Source organism: Cantharellus anzutake (assembly GCF_015039405.1).
Source record: "Cantharellus anzutake strain C23 chromosome Unknown EI90scaffold_24, whole genome shotgun sequence".
Taxonomy (NCBI): Eukaryota; Fungi; Basidiomycota; class Agaricomycetes; order Cantharellales; family Hydnaceae; genus Cantharellus; species Cantharellus anzutake.
This window is the reverse complement of record NW_024066974.1, coordinates 535,876-559,313: the sequence shown is the minus strand read 5'-3', so window position 1 is coordinate 559,313 and position 23,438 is coordinate 535,876. Positions and strand designations below refer to the sequence as shown.

At 49.3% G+C, this 23,438-nt stretch overlaps 7 protein-coding genes across 7 annotated transcripts; 3 read left to right on the top strand and 4 right to left on the bottom strand.

Moving 5' to 3' along the window:
- Positions 1-61: 61 nt before the first annotated feature.
- Positions 62-2,432, top strand: EI90DRAFT_3145656 (asparagine synthase-domain-containing protein; the record flags this gene model as incomplete). The annotated part of the gene is made up of 11 exons (XM_039065321.1): positions 62-229; positions 280-297; positions 348-467; positions 524-721; positions 894-1,051; positions 1,106-1,192; positions 1,242-1,440; positions 1,568-1,633; positions 1,690-1,914; positions 1,973-2,320; positions 2,397-2,432. 11 exons carry the CDS (start codon positions 62-64, stop codon positions 2,430-2,432), a joined length of 1,623 nt encoding a protein of 540 aa, XP_038915893.1.
- A 119-nt stretch (positions 2,433-2,551) lies between these two features.
- EI90DRAFT_3016516 (uncharacterized protein) lies at positions 2,552-3,253 on the bottom strand (the record flags this gene model as incomplete). The annotated part of the gene is made up of 4 exons (XM_039057002.1): positions 2,552-2,785; positions 2,824-2,897; positions 2,937-3,009; positions 3,107-3,253. 4 exons carry the CDS (start codon positions 3,251-3,253, stop codon positions 2,552-2,554), a joined length of 528 nt encoding a protein of 175 aa, XP_038915892.1.
- Positions 3,254-5,221: 1,968 nt separating this feature from the next.
- On the bottom strand, positions 5,222-7,761 carry EI90DRAFT_3154725 (uncharacterized protein). Its single transcript, XM_039065946.1, has 5 exons — positions 7,670-7,761; positions 7,187-7,610; positions 6,712-7,104; positions 6,294-6,654; positions 5,222-6,243 (listed from the first exon to the last, which is right to left on the bottom strand). Exons 2-5 carry the CDS (start codon positions 7,536-7,538, stop codon positions 5,295-5,297), a joined length of 2,055 nt encoding a protein of 684 aa, XP_038915891.1. The 5' UTR covers positions 7,539-7,610; positions 7,670-7,761; the 3' UTR covers positions 5,222-5,294.
- Positions 7,762-9,954: 2,193 nt separating this feature from the next.
- Positions 9,955-10,788, bottom strand: EI90DRAFT_2920957 (uncharacterized protein; the record flags this gene model as incomplete). Its single annotated transcript, XM_039054763.1, has 1 exon — positions 9,955-10,788. A coding segment is annotated over one exon (834 nt), but the record flags the coding sequence as incomplete, so codon positions are not given.
- Positions 10,789-12,046: 1,258 nt separating this feature from the next.
- Positions 12,047-13,298, bottom strand: EI90DRAFT_3016513 (uncharacterized protein; the record flags this gene model as incomplete). Its single annotated transcript, XM_039057001.1, has 7 exons — positions 12,047-12,117; positions 12,197-12,222; positions 12,465-12,520; positions 12,638-12,653; positions 12,678-12,835; positions 12,893-12,937; positions 13,116-13,298. 7 exons carry the CDS (start codon positions 13,296-13,298, stop codon positions 12,047-12,049), a joined length of 555 nt encoding a protein of 184 aa, XP_038915889.1.
- A 99-nt stretch (positions 13,299-13,397) lies between these two features.
- Positions 13,398-15,305, top strand: EI90DRAFT_1057290 (uncharacterized protein). The gene is made up of 5 exons (XM_039051447.1): positions 13,398-13,833; positions 13,886-13,945; positions 13,996-14,660; positions 14,725-14,815; positions 14,921-15,305. Exons 1-5 carry the CDS (start codon positions 13,722-13,724, stop codon positions 14,980-14,982), a joined length of 990 nt encoding a protein of 329 aa, XP_038915888.1. The 5' UTR covers positions 13,398-13,721; the 3' UTR covers positions 14,983-15,305.
- Positions 15,120-16,013, top strand: EI90DRAFT_2920895 (uncharacterized protein; the record flags this gene model as incomplete). The annotated part of the gene is made up of 1 exon (XM_039054760.1): positions 15,120-16,013. A coding segment is annotated over one exon (894 nt), but the record flags the coding sequence as incomplete, so codon positions are not given.
- Positions 16,014-23,438: the final 7,425 nt, after the last annotated feature.

The window sequence follows — 23,438 nt, the reverse complement described above, 5'->3', positions numbered from 1 at the left end:
TCAACGAGCCCAGGGGTCAGTTTTGTTATGATACCCTCATTTGTACAAATTCATATCCAAGATGACAGGACCAGATAGTTGCAGGACTTTGAGGAGATCCGTGCTCACATCTGAAGGCGTCGTGTGGGAACTTGATCTATTCGCTAGCGTGTTACATCTTCGCGGCGACCATATTGTCGATCAACCTCATGAGAACGAATCTGGTGATGTTCTCTGTTGGAATGGAGAGGTACATTTTCCAAACACCGCCATCTAGTATCCTTATCCAAGTTTGTCTAGATCTTCCAAGGCATACCAGTGAGAACAAAATGTATTCGGGGCAATCCTCATAATAATATCCCGGGAAGGTTAATAGCGAAGAGAACGATGGGTCCAAACTCTTTCAAGAGCTTACGAGGGCTCCGGGGAGCGATATAACTGCTGTATTCGCGCGGTTAGAGGGGCCGTACGCATTTGCTTTCTTCCAGGCACGCAGTCCGTGTGGTTCGTTGGCTTTTTGGGTCTAATTGCTATTGGCGATCAGTCCTCAACTCGTAAGCTGTATTTTGGCCGAGACCCTATGGGACGTCGTTCGCTGTTGACTCGAGCTCCGACCCCTAATTGCCCCTGGTACACCATTGCATCCACATCACTTGGCCCCGGCAGCCCATCGAGCGAATCATTTGATGAGGTCTCTGCTGAACATCTATATTGCATTGATTTGAGTGTTCTGTCTCTCCATGTAAGGGAAAACCCCAATTCCAGACGAGGGATTCTCTGAGCATGATTAGGAAGACTTAGGCATTCACGCAGAATCACTTGATCGAGATCTGTCGACGCCCTCAGCCTTTGTATGTTCACATTGTGGTGTCATGATTCCGCTCCGCGAGCACTGATTCTATCTCCCGACACAGCGAGCCCGACACAGTCTCAACCGTTGTCTTCCATTCGAAGACAAAGCTAAGACTACCAATGCCAGAATATCAGACGTCTATTTTGATCAGTTCCGGGAAACAGTTGACGAATTTGTTCGACGACTTTCGGAGGCTGTTGAGCGGCAAGTGACAAACATGTACATATTTCGCTCCTGGCGTCTTCCAATCACCCTGCTCACCTCAGTTTATAGACCTCCACGTAGTGTGGGTCAGGCTCGTCTTGCAGTTCTTTTCTCAGGAGGCATTGACTCTGCAATCGTGGCATTTCTTGCACACCGGTATGTTGCAATGACGATCGTCTGTCCATCCTACTCAGGAGCAGATTAGTTATTTACCTCTAGATGAGCCCATTGACCTTCTCAACGTGGCATTTGAAAATCCTCGGGAGCTTGAAAATAAGAAACGAGCCCGAGGGAATAAGCCCGTGGACAGTTTAGAGAACATATACCTTGTGCCGGATCGCGTGACAGGCTTCGAGGGGGTCGAGGAGCTTCGGACCTTGTGTCCAGGTCGAAGGTGGAATTTTGTCCGTACCAATCCTTTTTGGTTCATCCAATCACTCATTCCATTATTCAGCTAGAGATCAATGTCAGCTTTGAGGTAAAACTAATGACTTGGCTGGCGTCACCGGACCCTTACCGTGGATTAAACAGGAATCCTCCAGGACCCGGTCGCACGTCGAGGACCTCATGTTTCCGTCCAGAACGGTGATGGATCTCGTGAGTACAAGTTAATGGTGATGTTGAAATGCCAGCTTTATGTCGGGCATTAATAGAGTCTGGCGTTAGCGCTATATTTTGCCTCTCGAGGTGTTGGCACGATTCGTGACGTTGTAGATCCAAACGCTTCCGAAGGGAGTGGGCGAAAGACTCGCACCGTGGATTACACATGCGATGCTCGAGTATTATTAAGTGGTCTAGGTTCGGACGAACTGCTTGGGGGTTATTCTCGTCACAAATTATCTTTCATGACCGGAAGTTGGCCTGCACTTTTGGATGAAGTGACCTTCCATTGCCCATTGTTTCGTGCTTCCCTTGCTAATGACCACACGTCGACAGCTTCAGCTCGATCTTGACCGCTTACCAAGCAGGAACCTAGGAAGAGATGATCGTGTCATCTCATCGAACGCCCGAGAAACGCGGTATCCGTTCTTAGATTTGTCGTTCGTGGCCTTTGCTGCTTCTGTACCCGTCTTCCTAAAGATGGATCCTACGATGGACATGAATGGTGTTGGTGATAAGCTCCTTCTAAGAGAGGCAGCAAGGAGCTTGGGGCTCGTGAAGGCTGCTTCTCGTAGGAAACGGGCGATGCAGTTCGGGAGTAGGAGTGCCAGGATGACTGAAAACGCAGAAGAGAGGCGTGGAGACACGACCTTAGGCTCAAGAACACACAGAGACAATCCCAAGGTACAAGAAGTACGTTGTAAACTGATCAGCCTTAGCCATCTGGGATGCAGCTCATTTATCGCTCATGACCATATAGAATAGTCAAGCGCAGGTAGCGTCAGGAGGCAGTTAAGCGAAGGCCTCTGTTGTGATCAGTGGCGTCCCGCATGGAACAGATATTCTTTTGAGTCTTTCCCGATAGCCAGCAGGAGATTCAATGACTGGTTCCGCTTTTTTGCCTGACTGTGCATGTTACATGTGCACGTTTGTCTTGAATATGAGGTTCGGCTTCCTAGGAAATGTGTGCAACAGTTTAATCACTGAGCCCTTCGCGCTGCTTTTCTCTTTGGAATGGCCGAGATCATGGCCATTACTTACTGTGTGCTGCTGCATTATCTGCTTGTGGCCTGCTGGTCTGTCCTCTGACGTTGTAGCTGCATTATGTGTGCGCATATGCTTTAGGCGTAGCTGGACATATCCGTAGCCCTATGCCAACCGCTTTCATAAAGTGTTGGCAGTCTCACCGCCTCCTGGAGTTTTGTCAGGCTTCCATGGCCTTTCAATATGGCACCAATTCGCACTCCAGTCTCCTGGACACCTAGGCAAATGATACATTTTCTTGATGTACCTCATGAACATATCGTGGAGTACGTTTTCATCACTCCACATGTCGATCGGTGAGCGATCACAACCAGGCCGGATACCAGCCTCTATCGGAATAGAAATCAGGGCGGGATTCGCGTAACTTTCGTTCTCTTTTCCAACTCACGTGGAAATTCCTCCACCCGCGCAATTCCGCGGACGTACATTTCCCCCACCATTGCATGCGTTGGTGCTCGTGGAAGCAGGTCGCATTAGTAATCGCCATATTCCCCCGCTCTGTCCTGACACCGGAACCCGCTCATCCCCTGGGTCACGCGGTCCTTTGGGCTGTGCTGGATTCCCGCTCCCCATCGATATCCATACGTTGGGGTTGAGATTGGTACGTATACGAAATCATAAATCCCCATCTGCCACGATAGACCTCTGTTTGTATTCCTGGCTGGGGAATGCTGATGGAACAAGAGATGCATTATAAAGCTTGGTAAGTAATATGTATTTAATTTCGGGAAAATAATGTACATATCCCAATAACATGGCCCCCGCCGCATGGCGCGCTGCGTGTGGGATAGTCTGGGACCCAGTCGATACGCCGAAGGAAATGGAACGAAGCACTGACAACCCTGGTGTCTTGCGTAAGGTGGGTGGTAGGCCTGGATGTTTTCCCGCTGATAATCATCAGTTGTGTACACGAATATCTTCGTGAGCGCGAAATTGACAGGCGTACGAGAAATCACCGATCCCATCATGAGTCCCATAGCATAATATTAAAGGGAAAAAGTGAGGCGGGAAACATTCCTGATTCCTGATGCACGTAAGTGCATAGCAGGGTGTGCTCATCAAAGTATGCAGCCCATGTTAATTCTCTATCCTCTGAAAAAATGATCACAACCAGATCGAACCATTGCCGCACGTCGGGTTATTTGGTCATGCATTCACCCTGTCCAATTTATCATCGGTTGTCCAGAGTCTGTTCGCTAACAATCGTCGACTCTTGATCGCCCACGTCTCTTGCCATTTGTGGAGTATGCACATGCATACCGGCGCGCTCTTGGCTTCGTTGGCCTAGTAGTTAAGATAGGGTACCAGAATCGCACACCTGAATCCCGCCCGGCACCAGTTGGGTTATTCGAACCCTCGTTCCCTTCCTTTAGCACCAATTTATGATTTCTATCCCCCGCGCTGCTGGGTGGGACACCAACAAGTCGGACCCACCACTAGTCTTGTCATCTGGGGAGTGTTCTCTCTTAGGTTTCTATCTGTCAGTTTACGGCAGTGATCTCGTCTTCACGGTATTCAAACGATTTCTAGCCAATTACCTGTGCTCTATGTTAATCTTGCTCCTCCGCACGCTCCGCACGCTCCGGAGTGGCGGTTTATTCTGTCCTTTCTAACTTTGATGATTATATAAAGTCTGCTCAGATACTTGGGTGCGATGGGTTTTATAGCGCTCGCGAACCAACTACACTTTGGGATTGTATTGCCGAGTTGTCGCTTCTATCACTTGCCATCATGAGTAGCGTGCACTGCTCTATCGGTAGCGCATGATAGCATCTAGTGTGGGAGAACAATGATTATCTGTCCAGAGCCCGTTTAGGCAGGTGGCCAGCCTCTGTTGGGATAGAGAGCCCATTGGCTAACAATTAACTCTCCGAGTCGATCGCCCACGCCTGCCATCATTTGTAGAGTATACACATGCGTTCTGGTGTACTCTTTCCTACCCAAGATAGGGTACCAGAAGTTAACTGCACTCATTGATCTTGTCTGGATCGGGCGTTTTATTCCTATGACGTCCGTTGCAGAGGAAGTCAGCCCAGGGCTGGAGCGAGTTGCATGAATTAGTGTTAAGCGAGTATCTGGCACTTCATTCAGTTACTATGACCTCAACTGGGAAGACTTCCCCGAGACCATGCGTGGGGTTGTGCATGTGATCTTGACGACATGCCAAACCCAGCCACAAATCGAAGAGCTGCGTACGTACATGCGCATGAACCAATGAATTGAGTCGGCTAGCACCAGTGCGGTTAGAGGGTCAACCATTAGTTACGTCGGCAATGGATTTGAGCCTGCCCTGGCGCGTCCGGTACGTACGTCGCCGAAACCAAACAGCATTCCAACTTGCCATGTTGCAGCATGGTTTCTGACGTTCCTTGGCGATCCCCCAACTAGCATGCACAGCACCGCATTGGCATGCCTACGTCATGTCCTTGACAAAGTGCAAATCCCAGATATACGACATGCCATGCCAAGTGGCAAGCTATCGATCGATACGAACGATTCAAAATCCTTATGGGGAATCTCGACTGCAACGACAATTGCATTGATGATTTCACGCTATGTTTAGCTAATACAGTTCACATGGAAGTAGTGTGGAGATGGCGAGTACTGTTCATCATCAGCTTGAACTGCGCATTGCCTCCCACAAATCCTCCAGATCGATTCCCAGCACAAATTGAGACACCGCTGTCGTCAAGGCCTGAGTGGGCATGTCTTGACTAAATGTCTTCCGGTTCCTAGCTTTTGGGACGACAAACACGAGCTTCCATTGCCAAGCCCCCTTGTGTTGTTTCTGCAGTACGTCCCAAAGCTTTTTGATGAGTTTCGTATTTACCGGGTTTTGAGGAGAGATCGTATAATGAAACATGACAACACCAGTGATGGTGTGATCCTCATCCCTTTCAAAAGCGAACAAGTCGATGCCTGCGAGGTTGCCAGAAACCGGCTGGTAGTACTTGGCTGCGTCCGGACGACGGACCTCCTTGCCATCGTTGTTAATCCCATCATCATCATCCTCATCAGGAGGCTCGTCAAATGGGAAATCAGAGAATACCTCCGCCTTTTCTCGGTCGATATGTTCCAAATGCAATTGTTGTTCACTGCCATCTTCGAGGGCTCGTACGCGAAGGGCATCTATAGTGTTTTTGACAACATAGACATGCCCGAAAGTTTCGAACAACAGACTGGCTGTGGAGGTTGTAGAGTTCGTCATACAACTGTAGAAATAGTAGGCTGGAATGTCGGCCAATTCAGATCTTTTGCTTTTCATGAATTCGGTGAAGATGAAGGGGGAAATGATTTCCGTGCGTGGGCTTGATCGGTTCAAGACAGCACCATGCGCGTCCAGGAGGGGGTTGATTTGTAGCAGATTGGGGCTGTATGTCTCGGGTTCGTATACCACCGCTTGCTGGAAGAGGTCGGTCAGGGTGTACCCGCTGATAGCTATCTTGAGGTCTCTATCTATCTCTTGTTGCAGACGATTGAATAGATACCTCACTGAACCCCCGTATCGTATGAACGCAATACGCCAAGCTTCGTCTCCGGCCCTATGCTCTATGGCATAATGGCAGGGAGAGATCAGTACCACTAAGCCTCCCTATCCACGCAACTGACTCACCGAGACACAAACACTTCTCGCCAACTCCATGTTTTCATGTAGAACTTGACCGCATCCTTTTCCTTTACCCATCCACGCACCTCCTGTAGCTTGGGCGACGATGCTACCAACATTCTCCATCGCTGCAACAGAGTGCCGACCTTCTCGGCCCAACTGAAATCGCAGAGAATAAGGCCGTCCGTGACGTTCTTGTCAACTGCAGAGAGCTCGGGATCCTGCCAATATTCGAAGGAATCGCGTGGAACCATGTAAACGCCGGAGCTGAGAAAGGCGAAACGTGTCAAAGGCGATTTGGAAAACACAGTGGGCTTTCCCTGTACGAGCCGGTTCACGAGACAGTATGTCAAATAGACAGTCTTGCCTTTAGGAGCGTGATTAGTCGCACAGTGCAACGACAATCCAGTACAAACCCACGTACCTATTCCAGGCTGTCCAACAAGCAAAATTGGTCTTCGGGGCTCAGAGTGACGGCTCCCAGCGACGTCTGATTGCCTCCGCTCCTCCACGAATGCATCGAGTTCATGGTATTCGTCCCGCACATAAAACCTCATGTCGAGCACCTCGGATGTATGCCACGACACCTTCGGGATCTTCAGTAGGTCGTAAAACATTGCCTCAGTGTTCGTCGTAGCATCATCCATCGTGACGTCCTCTGTCTCAGATTCTTGAAGTTTGTAGCTGACATCAAGGTCGGGTACATGGATCGAGGAGCGAGTAATGACTTCACGCAAATGAGCCTCGTTTCCCCAGAGATAGTTGCGGATGGCAGCCAAGCTGCCGTAGCGTGAATCGTTCTCAGAGATACGATAGACTGTTGGGTATCGGCGGAGCACATGAGAAAGTCATAATTTGTAAACAAACAATAACGGGCCAGAAGTAAATGTACTGCGTACCTGTATCTGGCACCAGATGGGGCGACCGCACGAGCAGTGCCTCTCTATCTGAGATGATCAAATCTGCCACCACCTGTCTCACACTGAGGTTTTCCACCCTCGCGTCATGGAAAGCCTTGCTGACTCGCTCCTCAAGCACTTCATGACTTGCATCGAGGAAATTAACTGTCGAGTCCGTGCATTTCCAGACTTCGAGCATGTACGCATCAATCGTGCGAAGAAGAAACGACCCCTTATCCTTGACCATCTCCTTCAAGCGAGCGACATTGTCTGTAGAAGACACTTTGACCAGGAACGGCTCTCCAGTAGGCCTGTTACAGTGATCGATGAGGATGCACCAGACATTCATCATAAGTGGTGGCGCCTTCTGGGTTTTTCGGCTGCTTCCAATTTGCTGTTCCTCAAGATCGGTTGGAGCCGATAACTGAGCTCAAAGGTTAGCGAACTTACTTAATGAATCACTAGCGGAAAGCTAAAGAGGACCTAGCTAGCGAACGCGAGGTTTATATACATTTGACCAGGATGGGTTATGTAAGCCGGATTCCCTATTCGGGTCGCCTTCTATTCAAGAACCCTGGTCGTCGGGGTTATTTCCACGCCGCCTAACACGGCAAGTACCCTGCTCTGGGAATACAGGTAGTGCAAGTCTCTTCCTATGCAGCCGCAACACACATCGAGTCAAGGACGTTGATCGATTATGCATCTCCTAACGCGTCCATGTCCCGAAAAAATCTCGTTTGGATTACTGTGTACATGTTGTTATCGTTGGTCATCAAAGGGGCGCCCTCATTTGAAAACCTTTGAAACCACGTGTGAAACGTCAACGTGTTCATGCCCAAATTTGGTGTTGGGGTGGCGAACCCTCTGTTGCAGGGCAGTAAACTTGGCCTTGTCCAAATTTGGGCCTCCAACTTGGGAGGGGATCTGTGACCTAAAGATGGAAACCTGCTCATCTTCCAAATCTTACCCCATACCAAAGGGAACGATTATGGCATGTGTGGAACTACCAATCGGGTCCCAGTTAGCGAATCGTAGGGCTTAGTTTGGATGACTTGGTCGTCTACAGTATGGTGTGTTTGTGGTTGTACTGGCCAGATTCTCGTCTTGTCTATTGCGAAAACGTTAACGTCTCTGATCCTGGATAGACGCAGTAGGAGTGCCCTGCCATGAGGAAATTAGCAGAAATATCATAACTTGTGACACTGGACATTCAGCGTGCGCACCCACTCGTTCGCACTCGGAAACTGAACCAGGGTCAGCAAGCGTACCGCACGCTGGAAATTAGTCATGGTGCCTGTGAAAATTTTCAACACTAGCGAAGTTCAAATCTCGTATCAAAGCACCAATACTTGGTCACCGCAGTCTTGATGGCCACACGGGCAGGTAATCTTCAGTCGCTCCGACAGACCTGAGTGGGGGACTCCTCCGTAGAGTCATCCCAAACGGACCCCTCTACAGACTCACTACACACACACACACACACACGCACGCAGTAACGACCAGCGGATTTCATCCATAATCATTACACTGTGCCCTATCCCTATCACTGTGTGCCTAGGACCCACGGAATATTATGACTCCGACATCGCTGCGGCTTTTGGGACACTTGCTCTGATGACTTACACTGCTGCTCGGTTCATCTCGTTTACTCTTACGTTCACCTCTTTGGGCCTGCCTCCTCCCGATTTATACCAGACCGTTCCTTGGTCTTCCTTCCTGCCGCATCTTGGATAGATGCCGCGCATCATACGTAGGGGATCGAAGTATTGTTGATCGATAATGACCCACCCGAGCGACACTGGCCAAATTGAACGGGATCACTTCCGACATCCCGGTATGGTGCCATAGACCTTTTACGCTTCCAAGGCGCTGTCTGGAGACTGGCACTTGATCTTGGGCGCAGACTCGGAGAACGATCTGACTGATGGCTGTGGAGATCAAGCGACAAGTTGCTGCCCCGCTTGCTGCGCTGCCGGCACGGTGCGAAACGACCACCGACCCGTACCCCTGGCCCGTGTAACTGCCAATTCATGTCGAGTCCACACCTCCAATCACGCTCGTCTCGCTTGTAGTCCTGGGTGTCCTCATACCGGCTTTCTCGGAGTAGCTTGCTTTAATCCATTCTTTTTGCTAGGTGGAGTTTGTGTGTGTGTGTGTGTGTATTTAGCCTGTAGACTTCGTGGGAGCGCCACATGGGTTCTCGAAATCAATAAAGTGCAGAATAAGTGATCCGTTCGATCTGGGGAGTCCCGTCCTTCGTCCAGGTATCTCCCTAACTTTGTTAACACCCTTGGGAGTCACCGCTTACATGTGTTTGGATGTTATGCCACCGGATTTCGAAGAAGATCGAGGGCGGGTGTTATCTCTTGGGGTCAGGGGTCTATATATGTTTGTCAAGTGGTTTCATCTCGTACGCTCTGGTCGCGTTCAGGAAGCTAGTAATCCTTAGGCTTCCATCTTCCCGAGGAGGTCGGTTTAAGTTTGGGTCTCCGTCTATGTCAAGTCTCGCAGTATGTCTCGGTGGGCGTAATATTGGCTTACGAAGGCATGGCCAGTGCGGAGAGGACGGAGTTTGCTTCGGCGTGCATGCCACTGGCAGCCGCCAGGCCATTAAGCGTCCACTGCTTAGCGCCCCCAGTGTGAAAAGTATCCGTAACAGGCACCTACATGTATTGCTCAGAACCTTAGCGGGACCAGGTCCACTATGGATACCGCGAATTGCAGAATGATAAGGATGCATATATACCGTACAGCTGCCATTATATATGCTATCCTAGGTGAGGAATGAATGAGGACCAAGGGGTTGTTCTGTAAAAATCAGCAGGCGCAAATCCCAAAGACGCGAACGCGATGACAAGCAAACTACCCCGAGCAGCACCATACAAAAAAGAAAGAAGGCGAGAGCATACAGTGGCAACACAACCCCCTTTGTCCGCTTCTTTTACAGCCCATACAAAAGGTACAGGGGTCACTGTAATAACTACTGCACCCGCACGCCACAAATTTCTGTCCCAGTCTCCTCGAAATTGGAATGACCATGCCAAACAATGGAGCCCACCAAAGAGGACGCCAGTGACCCCAAATATCTGCCAGGGATCTATCTCCATGATCGTCGCTTTGAGGGCCTCGAGGGGGTTCGGATTTGCTTTCATCTCTGTTTCGGCCCGCACTTGATTGGCATTGGGATGCTCAGAAGAAGTTGGGGGGCCCTCTTCAGTGACATGGATTGAGACATGCACATCCAGTGGTTTATTCCACCACAATACATAAGCAAGGATGCTGAGTACTGCGTAAGCGAGAGTCATTGTTTCAAGCTGTGACCTGTGTATATGAGCCGCCCATCGTCCAATGTATTGAGTGGTAAACCACAGCAACTGGATGATGACAATAGACTTTGAGAAATGGTCCCTTTTACTTTTGTCAAGGATCTGCTCCTTTTTTACTGCGACCTTTCTGCGATCTCCCGACTTGTCGATTATGCCAGGGTATTTCTCAAAGAGAGCAGAAGGATCCTCATTCTTGTCTGGTACCACGGATTTCTGTCTGGACGGGTCGAAGAAACCATTCATAACGACAAAATGTGAATGAGTACGTGTCCATCCTGGTGAAAAATTCAAGTCAAGCTTTCAACTGAATTGGGCTAGTAGTTTAACAACTCAGCGCAAACCTTCAATTCCAGCACAATTTTTCGATATGCTCCAAGCCTTGGAAAAATCATACCATGCAAAACAAACAGCCAACTCTGGGAAGATCAATATATAGATCAACCCGCCGATACGAGAACCCAATTTGAGCGACAAAGCAGAATAATTTTCAAGCACATCTGGATGAAATGCTGTCCAAATGCAGGCGAACACTGTGAGGAGGCAGCTGTACACCACACTCCACATCGTTCGGCAGTGACGCAGGTCGTTGCAAGTCTCCGAGACGTTTTGGGGGACTCGGATGAGCGTGTCGTTGGGCGGAAGGTATTGATGGTTAGCCTCGGCAAGGACAAAACTAATGAGGGTGGCTGCCATTGTGGCGAGGATAATACAGGTACGCTGGAGATATCTACCCATAATGCTTTATCGAATATTCGGCTTCTTGTAGTCTGAAAATCAAATTCAGCACATTACATATACGAAGTAAAGGGAAGTCGACGTGGGTGATTCATATGATCTGTTTACAGCCAATTTGATTTCATCGAGTGAGACCCACCCCCTGCCAGAAACGGCAAATTTTCCCGAGCACAAGCCGGCAGACCCAATGGAACTCCCCCTCAGAATAAAATTGTGTGAGGGCTCTACCATGGATGCTTGAGGTTTGGACAAGGGGAGAGGGATTGCGCATGCAGGGAGGGAATGCTGCGACGATTAAGTCAGTCTAAAGCCGCAGACGAAACGTCACGGCGTTTCTTCACGATATTACAGTGAGCCAATGCTAATGAACGGGCAGCTTCCAGGGCGCTTGGTTCTCATCTAGAGATATGGAGAGGACGAAATTGGAACCAAAGACTGGAGGCCCAATTTGGCCTAGTCTTTGGAAGTAGTTCATCCATTTCGAAGGCCAGAGGATCGGAATGGGTTAGTTTCGTCGCGTAGTAGGTTGGAAACCAAATGTCAAGATGTTTGTTCCACCAATGGTCCGCATACCCGTAATATAGTGCTGCTAAGCAGGTCAAGTTAGTGTTGGAAAATCAACCTCGAATAAATATTTGTGCTAACTTGGTGGCTCAGGTGGAGAAAACCGGACCGTCAATCCAGGCCTCCTTCCACTTGGGCTAGCATACAGCGCATTATGTATGGCCTGTATCACTGGGATGCATTCTTTTTTTTTTTCTGGGATACACATTACTTACCTATGATACATGTCAAGATTTCATGGTACCAAGTCTCGCCGCGTGAGCGCGAATGCACGGAATGGCAAAATACTGCGCAGCGGAAGTGTTTCTATGGGGAAAGGGAACGAAGGACATGAATGGATCCCCCCCCAGTGATGATACAATAGCTTGAGGTTGTGATCGCTCACCGACAGACACGTTGAGTGATGAAGGCCTGTTCCATGATAGAAAATGTAAAAAGACGCCCACAATTCAAACAGCTGACGATCGTTGCAGGGACAGCCCGGGGATGGAGAGCAAGTGCATGAATCAGGAAAATGAATCTCAATGAGCGGCTTCATATTCATGCAGCATGCGAGAAAGCACTATCTCTGTGGGGTCGCTTCGCTCAAACAATGTCATCAATCCCGAAGACATTCCACGGTGAATGCAACTCGAAAGCCTTTGTGTACGTACAAGGACCAATTCGCTAGCACTCCGGAGAAGCAAGAAATTAATATCTTGGCAAGTGTCTACCAGGCGCAAAAAGGCAAGTATATGTTTTGGGAAATTTAAAATATAGTCAGGACAAAGGCGCAGTGCTGACGCTTCTACACCAGAATGATTTGATTCTGCATATGATAGCGTACGTTGGCGTTCCGAATCCTAACAGTTCATACTACAACGGACCAGAACTGTCGAATGAGGAAGAAGGATGTCCTGGGGAACATCTCACTGCCGGCGCGAGCTAGTTCCCCTAAGCGGGCAGATGGATAGGGTGTTACGTGAGCAGGTGAACCGAGGTTGGCATCATGCGGGATGCCTTCGGGTCCTTCTGAACAGCAAATCTAAAAAAAGGGTAATGGAATTGAGAAGTCAAATTGTTATTCGGCAGTTGTGCATACCCTGCATTGGCTCTGAGGCTCTGAGGCGAAGTACCCAAAGGAGAACTTAACGCCACAGGGGTAATGGCAGGTTCTCCGGTTAGATGCCATCACGCGCTATCGACAGGGCTTCCCCTTATGACTAAGGCGATAAGTCGGCAATACAATCTCAAAGTGTAGTCGCAAGCGAGCGCTTAACCGCATCACACCCAAGTATCTCAGCAGACTTTCTAGAATCACTCACATAGCTGGACAGAATAAGATGAGGAACAAGGTTAACATGGAACACGGGCAATTGCCCAAAGATCATTCGAGTACGGGGAAGACCAGTCCGCTGAATTACTGAACATAAGAGAGCACACTCCCCAGATGGAGAGACAACCGGTGGGTCCGCTGACTTGTTGGACACCAACCCAGCGTATGGCATCGAGGCGGTGGACACGGTAGCACTGCAGACGTAGCTGGCGGACTTTGTGCCTAAATACACAAGTTGAGGCGCGTGGGAGCCAACTTGGGGTTGATGTCATTCATTTGAATGAAGCGCCCCCCCGCAAATACTCACATGCTGAAGCCGCTAATTGGCATTCTTATACACTAGAAGTAACTCGCTCCATGCCGGGGTTGTCCCTGCAACGAGTATGGAACCCTTCCAGATGTTCGGATTGTCTATGCCGTTAAAGAGAGGCTGGTCACCTGCCTCAAGCTATCGGATTGTGGGCGTTTATTATGGAATGAGCCACCGAAAAATTCCCGATACTCCGTAGCGGGTCCTGTAAATTTAGGCCCCACTCTGTGCACATGGTCCTCTGTAACCTAGGGTCCTTCTTTCCCATTCTGACGATATGACGATATGACGATACAATTCCGGCTGATTCCGCTACAATGCAACTCACGCCACAACACCATCCACCTCACAATGCATCAGCACGTCCGAGTTCTCACTATGGCTTCTTCTGATTTCAGTGAGTCCCTCTGCATAGCTTCTGATCCGCTCTCTCAACTCCCACGCCATAGACCATCCATCTCATGCTACCTTTGCAACTCAATCACGTCCGACAACTTCCTCTAACTTGAGTGAGTCTGTGTACATCTCTTCTCATGCACTCTTTGAACCATACATGCAGATTTGTGGTCATACTCATTTTTGAATGATGTGTTGGACCTCGATCCACCCACCATCAGTCATTATGCATACCTTCATGGTTTATATTCCACGTCATTAACGACCCATGACATGCGATTACATCTAATGCATCATATTCTGCATGCTCACTGCTACGGCTCTCCGTTTGATGGTTGTGTTGAAGAATGTAACCAGCTTCCGCCAATTGATGATCACCTCCAACGACTGCATGACTTCCTTCTCTCTCAATCTTTCGCCCATCAACACCAAACTTTAGTTGGTGCTGCTCTAGGTGTTCAATGTGCAAATGAATCCGTCAGTGGGGATCCACACTTCCTCCATGGCATCATTCGACGCTGTCAACAAATCCCCGCTGCATTTCCTGACGCATTGACAATTCTTTGTAATCTGGATCGAATAAGTCATCAAGACTTAGTCGCTCTATGTCGATTCCACCATCTCCATCGTCACATCCCAAAAATTCTCAATCGTGTCCAATTACGCTCCATTGTGTTTGACCACATAGTCACCGACTCCCCCTGTGATTTTGGTCGTATCTCACACTTTGAACAACCTTCTCGTTCTCGATGTCGTCCACTGACACTCTCTCAGTCAGAACGCGCAAACCATTTAGCCCACTTTTTAACTCAAGTCACACGAGCTGATGTTCGTCAGGGCTGTCTCCGTCGTTTTATCCCTCACTTTCACTTACCTATTGATTCGCGTGCAGATATGCAATCTATCGAACACTGTCTGCTTCGTTTTGTGGCCGATCAGTTCCCATCTTTCCACCCTTCTGACATGGATCCTTATCAAGAATGGTGTGTTCAATGTGCTGCTCGTTGGCCGGAAAAGCTCTCTTCTACGTCCAAGACGAACTTACTGAAACATTTTTACTCTCTTCTATCTTCATATCGTCTTACCAGTTTGGTTTGTGCGGTGTGTGGTGAGTCCAAATTCTTCGACCAAATGCTTCCTCAACCTGTAGATTTGAACAATTACGATTATCACTTACTCCACAGTGACTATCCCTCGAACGCTCCTCACCCTTTTCCTGATCATCCTCTGCTCCAACATATCATGTTATGTCCGGCCGGAGTCCCCTCCCATACCCAATCCGTCCCGATGATTCGGATTTGCCACGTCTGTCATCGATCTCTCAAGCGACATTGCCTACCACCTACATCTATCGCCAATGATCTTTACTTCGGGCCCATTCCGAATGAACTCCGTAAACTTTCTCTAGTTGAAGAAGCACTGATTGCTCGACGGCATGCCAAAACATGGATCATACATCTGCAAGATGATGGATCTCCCACGTCTCACACTACAGGACCAAGCTCTTCATCCACACTCTCTACTGCTCAAAGGGCCTTTAAGGGTCACGTCATAGTCTTTCCTGCTCAACCGGAGTCTTTGTCCCCATTTTTGCCTCCTTCCCTTGAGGACGTCATCACTCCCATGTGTGTGGTATTTGTCGGCATCACCACTCCTTCCAAAGATTGGCTTTTAAACAATGCACGACCTCTGATCGTCCGACGGGAAAAAGTACGGGCTGCATTGCAATGGCTTCTTACTCACAATCCCCTGTACAGTGATGTCATTTTAGATGAGAAAGAATTGAACCGAATCCCATTGACTGATGTCGCTCCTGTTCCCATCCACACCCAACCCCCCACTATGGCGACTCTGGCACCAGGCGCTCGATATGATAATGTTGAGATACCGCTCACAGAGGATCCGCTGACTGCAGTTTTGCAGAACATGGTGGTCACAGATCTCCATATGCGTGATGTGAACACTGCTCAGATCACTGCTGCTGCTCTCAATCATCTAAAACGGTCCAACGGTGACATTGGAGCCCACATTCAAGTCAGACACGGTGCTGAACCCATCAATCACTATTCGGATCCACACTTGTTACCATTGCTATATCCCACTTTATTTCCGTATGGCATCGGTGGCTATCATCGGAATCGTCGTGCTTCTCTCAGTTTGGAAAAAATGGCCACTCATGTCTTTTCTTTAGCTGATCGCAGATTTCAAGAGCATTACTCATTTTTATTTGTCGTCTTCAACATCATTCAACGTCAGAGAACCTCCTTATACTGCAAACTTAAAACTTCTCAGGCCGCGTTTGATCGAGTGGCCACTGCAATCAATGCTGTGTCCGCGGATGCATTGAATTCCATTGCAGACCGTTTAACTCGTGGTGACTACTCCACAATGGATACGGCGGATGAACTCGCTGTGAGGAAACTACTCCAAGAGGTGTCTTTGGTCAGCACCAAAGTGCCTGGATCGCATGCTGCCCGCACCCAAATGCAAAATGAAATTCATGCACTGATTTTCGACCATGGTCCCCCCAGTTTCTTTGTTACCATCAATCCCACTGATGTGTACAATCCCATCGTTAAATTCTTATCTGGTGACCACTTTGACTTGGATGAAGCACTACCAACTAACATACCGTCATACTGGGATCAAGCAACCACTGTAGCCCGCAATCTGTTCATTGCTGCTCGCTTCTTCCGACTGCTCATCAACGCCTTCATTCTTGCCATTCTGGGTCACACCACCACCGATGGTATCTGTGCAGACGGAATTTTGGGACCCTGTAAGGCCTACTATGGCACTGTAGAGACCCAGGGTCGTGGTACACTCCATTGCCATATGGTGGTGTGGATAGAAGGCACTCTGAATCCACAGGAAATCAAACAGCGTGTGCTGCAAGGCCAAGACTATGCTTGGAAGCAAACATTGTTGGATTTTTTGGACGACACTATTAGTACTCACATCCCTCCTGCCCCCGTCAACACTTCCTGCTCTTCTGATGCATTTCATCCTTGTAGTGTACGATGTCACCCTGATTTGCATACAGAGCTCCAAGTCGCCAAAGATTTCCACAATTTAGTAGAAAAGTGCCAGTCCCATAAGCACACCGCTACATGTTACAAGCGTGGGGATGGTGAATGTCAGTTTGGCCTGTCCTCAGATAATGAGATGGAAGTGACGACAATGGATATGAATACCGGGGAGATCCAGATGCGTGTCACAGATGGATTAATTAATAATTACTGTGAAACAATTTTAAAAGCTGTACAGTGTAACATGGACATCAAGTTCATTGGCTCAGGTGTGTCTGCTAAGGCTATTTTGTATTACATCACTGACTACATTACCAAAACTCCTCTGAAAACCAACGTAGCATATGCAGCGCTACAAGCTGCAGTGAAAAAAATGCGCAAGTCTGCAGACACAAATGGCACTCCCGTTGAGCGCGCCAAAACTACATTGTGTCAGGGCACACACTGTTAGAACCAGGCGAAACAGACGACTCTGGAGTGGAATCGGAGACTTAGCGTGGAGGGACCTTGGCCTCAGCGACTCAAGCGGAGCGCTGTGCCATTGCTGTTTGTCCATTTGGTCCTTAATTTCACAGTAGGTGAGCAGGAAGTCTCTAGGGGGCATTTCAGGTCGATTTCAGACTAAACCAAAACGAGTATGTACAAGCACCAATATATATAATGGAAGGGGCAAAAGCACAAGGTGTCACGGCCATGCATTCCGGCCCGTTCCTGGCCCATCCCGATGCCGCCCGAGCCCATTCCCGCTATGCGAGCATGAGCGCGAGCCCCGACCTCAGCCCTATCCTCCCTGAGGACTCCCTGCTCACTTCCCCGCTTGCCCCTAGGCTCCCCTATGCTTGGCCGACTCCCCCACTGCTGCACCAACCTTCCCACCCCGAGTCCGCCTCCAGCACCGTGCCCAGCGCGACTCCCCTACCCCGCCCACTTGGCCCCTACAGGGCCACTATCATCCCCGCGCCCGACTCCGGCCCAACTCCAAGTCCAGCGCCGCTACGATACCATCGCCGCTATCGCGGCCCTACGCTCTTTCCTTTATTTATCTGTTATTGTTTGTTTTGACCCTCGGTCATTGCCGGCCGCTATGCAGCCAACCCCGCTCCTTATCCTGGTTTGCTTCCAGATCCTTCGGCCTTCGGCCCGGGTCCGCTTCCATTCAGTTCTTCCTCCTATATATATCCTGTATACTACATTATAGTACCTTAGCTCTAATATCGATTTGACCACGACCCCAAGTCCTGACCCCAACAAGGCAACCCCAGTGAGTTCGAAATGAGGGCCAAGAGACAGCTAGGGGGCACAGCACTCCCTTTAGAGTTGCTGAGGCCAAATGCCCTACCCTCGGGCCTTGTCTGAGGCATTGCGGCCATCGTGGCCATTAGCGGCCCGCATCGGCGACCTTCGGTGCCGACCTCCGGACCAGTGTCTAACAAAGATATGGCATACCTTCACCATTAACTCATATTGTGTTGCAACAGAGACTGAGCTCCAAGATGTTTGGTATCAATGTATGCACTGTTGCATGGATAAACTTCTACATTTCTCAGTGCATCAGTGTTAGAGACTGGAGCAAGACAAGGAGTTGTCTCTGTGGCGGAGGGCTTTGGCCTCAGCGACTCAGACCAGGAGCACTGTGCCAAGTTACATGTTCATGCCCTAATTTACTTACTGGCAATGAGAACTAAAAGGGGGATCAACTCTAGTTGATTTTATCACTAGGGTGTAACCTATGTACAAGTTAAGTATATATAGTTACAGCGAGGCGGGCCCATGAATGGTGGGACCAAGCAGAGTGGAGCTAATGGAGTTAAACATTAGCCGATTGAATATTACTGATGAGTTGGGTTATGGGGTTAGCGGAGTGGTGGGCTATAACCCAGAAGCAGAGAGGAGGGATGGGCCCAAAGGTAGACTTGCAGGGCGAGCAGGTGAGTTGCCCAGCAGGGGCAGGGGTGCGCCAGCGGACGTCAGAGCTGTCTGGAGGCCTTTGGGGCTCCGTACTTAGGGAGGTGTAGGTAATATATTGAAAAGAGGGGGTGGTGACCATTGAGGGGGTCGGAGGTGATTATGGAATACAGGAGCTCTGAGGTTGGTGAAGAAGGAGCGGAGGTAGTCCAGAAGGATCGGAGGTAGTGGAAGATGATGGCCATGGATGGATATGACAATCAGGCAGAATTGGATGAAGTCAATTCAACCTCTTACTATGAGGATGAGTATAACCCAACACTTCCTGGAGATGGTTTTTGCTCATCATGCAAGCTTGGGTCGCTGTTCACAAAAGCCAAGACACTCTAAAGCCATACTTTAGATATGTTAATGGGCCCCACTGAGATGTCAGATACTGTTGATTAGTTTAGGTAGTATTGTAAATACAATGATGGTGGACTTGCCTGAGATGTCGGATACTGTTGATTAGTTGGGTATCCACATCTGCAGGCTTTGCCCTTAAATATGTACATGCATGAGTGGCAACAGTGATACGCAAGAGACAAAAGGAAATGAATGTCACAACCAACAAATCCCGGGGCTCCATCAGTGGTGAACCAATGCCGATAGGCGAATCCACCGACCCAAAACCCATCCTAACCAGCCCCCAACCCCATGTCTGGCCCCCTGCCTTACTGCGTGAGACTTGGCCAATAATCAGAACCTAGACCCTGCCGGTATTCTGACCTTACCTCCAGTTCCTGAGCCCTTGGTGCTCCCAGCATTCAGTCATGCCTGCCTTGTCTCCATCTGGACCACACTCATCGCTTTCCGCTATGTGGTCACAGCCATGCCCTGCTTCCATGCATTCCACACCCTCTGCCCACTCCGCACCCTCTGCCCATCTCTGCACCCTCTGGCCACTTCTGGTTGCCCTTGACACCTCTGGTCAGGTCAACACTCCCACTCCCCTCTGTACCTCTGTTGGCCTTCATGCTGTCCTTGTGTGACAGTGCTGGCAGATCAATCTCTGTTTGCGGACTTGTGTCGGCACCGCACCGACCCCGCTTATTTGCAGACTTGTATCGGCGCTGCGCGCTGACCTCCACTTTTGTCCTCTGGCCATTTTTGTCACTTGGCAACATAACATTCATTCCCTGCCGAGTGCCTATTATGTTCACCCCAATATTGGCATTTGATCCATGTGCTATTGCACTTTCCTATTCATTCATTTAATCTGTCAATATTGGTACTTGATCTGCTTTGACCTTATTCATTCCTTGCTTCCCATTTCCCAGGTTCTTGTCCTTGGTTTAGTTTGACAAGTCCCCGCTCATTTCCGCTTATTTCCGCACTGGATGGACCGGTCCCTCTTTTGATTTCCCTTACCTACTTATACTTTGTAAATACTTTCGGGGACCTCAGTCTGAAATCAACTAGAGTACCCCCCTGTCTGGTCTGAGTCCCTCCTTCTGCAAAGGGGGCTTCCCCCCCTCTGAGTCTGTGCTCATGGAGTTCGCACTCCTCCTACAGGTCCACTCTGCCCGCAAGTCTTGTTTGAAGTCCGCTGTGAGTGTCAATCCATAAATACGGGATCTCCCCCAAACGTCAAGCTCAGGGCACAGCGCTCCACCTGAGTCGCTGAGGCCACGATCCCACTCTGTTAACCTTGAACAGCACTTCCAGACGCACCGCATATTTCCGCCCCCATATCCATGCATGCGCTCCAACAGACCTCTGCATCAACTCCGACCTCAACTCAGACAGAACCCAATCCGTCTTCCATCCATCTTCTGACAGTTTGTCCGACTCTGACAATAATTCCAGTCTCTGACAGTATTTCAGACTCTGACAATGAACTACAAAGGTAACTGGATGCTTTGTGGTCCAGTACCAAGTTGCAGGAGCACCCCGACGCCTCTCCCAAAGTTCAATTTGTCCGGTCCGAGCTCCTCCAATCCGGTGGTGATGTACTGGGTGGATTACCGCCCCTGACTGCCTGTGGTGTTGGACTGCTAACTTCAACAAGATATGGCCAAGTGAAGGAGATGTGGATCTTGTCCTGTGCTTGATTTCTTGAAAGATTTTTGGATCCATGCATGCCAAGGCTTGCAATAAGGCAATGGTTGAGGAGAGATTTGGAACCTTGTCATATATGAGAAGTGGGAAATGGATGGTGACAGTTGTACTGAATGTAGGGCTGTATTACAAGCCCATCCAGTCATAATGTTCTCCTTTGCCCTTCCCTACTTTCATCCCCACACATCCCCTCTCCTGTTCCTGTTGGAGGAACTGTGTGCTATGAGGGTACTCCAATGGAGCTAACCTGAACAGCCACATTCCTGCGTTAGCGTGGGAACATTCTGGGAGAGCAACTTGCCCAGAATCCACCATGTGACTACTTAGTCACAAGACCTCTTTTATATTATTTCAGACTAACCTGTGCCAGTCCACGGATATATTCATTCATTTGAATTCATTTCCTTTTCCCTCAGTTCTTCACACATTTGTTCATGTGGAGTATGACTATGTTTATATTTGTTGCACTTTGTTTATATCAATCACATCAAACGTTGTTCAAAGTCACCATATTGTCTCAAATGGGCAGAATACAAACAGGATTGGTCTATTGATTGCCATTCCTATCTGCTTGTAGATTGATAAGGTCTCTGGATCACCCAGATTGACTTAGTTCCTGGCTAGTGAAGCAGCTTCGTTAAACAACAAAAGCACCTTCACCTGCTCAATTTAACTCAGTTTCTTGCCAACAACAATGGTTGTTAGAGATGGGCGGAAACAGACGACTCCGGAGTGGAATCGGAGACTTAGCGTGGAGGGACCTTGGCCTCAGCGACTCAAGCGGAGCGCTGTGCCATTGCTGTTTGTCCATTTGGTCCTTAATTTCACAGTAGGTGAGCAGGAAGTCTCTTGGGGGCATTTCAGGTCGATTTCGGACTGAAACCAGACGAGTATGTACAAGCGCCGATATATATAAGGAAGGGGCAAAAGCACAAGGAGAACAAAGGTGACCAAATCGGAACGAAGACGTCCGAATGGGAACAAAGGGTTAGAGGGAGCGGAGCGGTACCGAAGGTCATAGGGCAAGACCTGTGATACATCCGAAAGGAGGTAGAGTGGGCGAGGCCCAGAGGGGCAGGAGGATGAGGGGAAGTGGGGGTGATGACTAACTGGCTAGAATAGAAGGAAGCAGTAGTCCAAATAGGGATGAGGGGGAATTGCGAGAAATACATTACAAACGGCGAGAGTGCCAGAGGTGGTCCGCGAAGCTCGGGGGTTGCGGAGCTTACGGAGGTTACGGAGGCGGGGTTGGAAGTCCGAGGAATATTGGCAATGGTGTTTACGTAGTATGAGGTCACCAATGCAATGGACTAAGACCGAGGTGGAGTCAAAGTCCGAGGTATGGACTATGATGGAGGCTCGGAGTAAGGTACGAACGGTGTCCGAGTGTGAAGTACGGAACAGCGGTGGATGGTCGTAACTTGGTGGAAGGGTGGCGGAGGAGTGACGGAGGAAGGAGAGAGGGGACAGGTAAGGAAGAGTAGTCAGGTCCGAAGGTGGATATCGGAACGGACGGAGAAAGCGTAGGGGATGATGGGAGGGTGGAGGTGTGGTGAGGGGGGAGCGGAGTTGTAGGAAGGGTGGCGAGTAGGGCGATGTTCGGTCCGAGATGAGTATCGGAACGGACGGAGAAGGGGTCGGAGAGGTAAGAGGAGGGGTGTGTTGCCAAGACCAAAGGTGAGTATCGGAAAGGCAGCGGTAGGTTATGACTCCGGAGGTGAAGAGGGTGGAGGTCCGGAAGTCGGGTCGGGGTCGGGTATGCACAGATATGACAATGGTCTTGTTCCCAAATGTATGCCAAGAGAATGCAATGAAGATGGAGATATTGACTGCTATTTCTGCCCACTCATAGATCACCAGAGCTTTGGACTGCCTGCCTAATAATATTGCACCTGGACAAGAATCATTTTGCGACCCAATGAGAGCAATTTCGCTTCATCCACCACATGTTCACTGCCTGTTATTCGATTTATCTTTGCTTTATCTGCCCACACATTCATATTGATTGCCTTGGCTTTGTGTTCACTGCCCTTCTGATGGCATCATCGAATTCTGGCCTTAAACTCATACTGCAAAGGGGCCAAACTTCAGCCTCTGATCCTGCTCCACCAGTTCATCAATCTGCCTGCATGCACACCAAAGCTACTGGCCACAAGAGAGGGTTGAAGAAGCCAAACACCTCAAATCATCGTACTGCCATAGCGGGTGCTGCAGGGTGTGGTGTCATCGTTATTGATGGCACCAACCAAACTTCGACCACCCAGCTTTCGCCTATGCTTTTGTCTACTACTGTCCCTCCAGCTGACAGTGGTGATGTCCAACCTGGTACCAGCAATGGAATCCAACTCTCTGCCAGTGCTGTGATGACAGTGTTGTTGGACACTGTTGTACAACCCACACCGACCTTGACACCTCCTGGAAGAGTGCAGCCATCCTCCTGCACTGCAGCAGCCACATGCAATGATGGAAGTATCATGCACTCACCTGCCATGGTACCCCATGGCATCAATGTTGCTATGTTGTTGTCCCCCAGTCACAGCAGTGGCAGTGGCACTCTGCCGTCTGAAATTTC

What these genes read in the sequence shown, in the direction of transcription:
- EI90DRAFT_3154725 (XM_039065946.1), bottom strand. Translation starts at nt 7,538, where the DNA reads ATGATGAATGTCTGGTGCATCCTCATCGATCACTGTAACAGGCCTACT. An exon ending in CCATCTGGTGCCAGATACAG is followed by an intron (nt 7,105 to 7,186) that starts GTACGCAGTACA and finishes GATACCCAACAG; the next exon opens with TCTATCGTATCTCTGAGAAC. An exon ending in TGTTGGACAGCCTGGAATAG is followed by an intron (nt 6,655 to 6,711) that starts GTACGTGGGTTT and finishes ACGCTCCTAAAG; the next exon opens with GCAAGACTGTCTATTTGACA.
- EI90DRAFT_1057290 (XM_039051447.1), top strand. Translation starts at nt 13,722, where the DNA reads ATGACGATACAATTCCGGCTGATTCCGCTACAATGCAACTCACGCCAC. An exon ending in CTCAAGTCACACGAGCTGAT is followed by an intron (nt 14,661 to 14,724) that starts GTTCGTCAGGGC and finishes ATTCGCGTGCAG; the next exon opens with ATATGCAATCTATCGAACAC. An exon ending in ATGGATCCTTATCAAGAATG is followed by an intron (nt 14,816 to 14,920) that starts GTGTGTTCAATG and finishes TCGTCTTACCAG; the next exon opens with TTTGGTTTGTGCGGTGTGTG.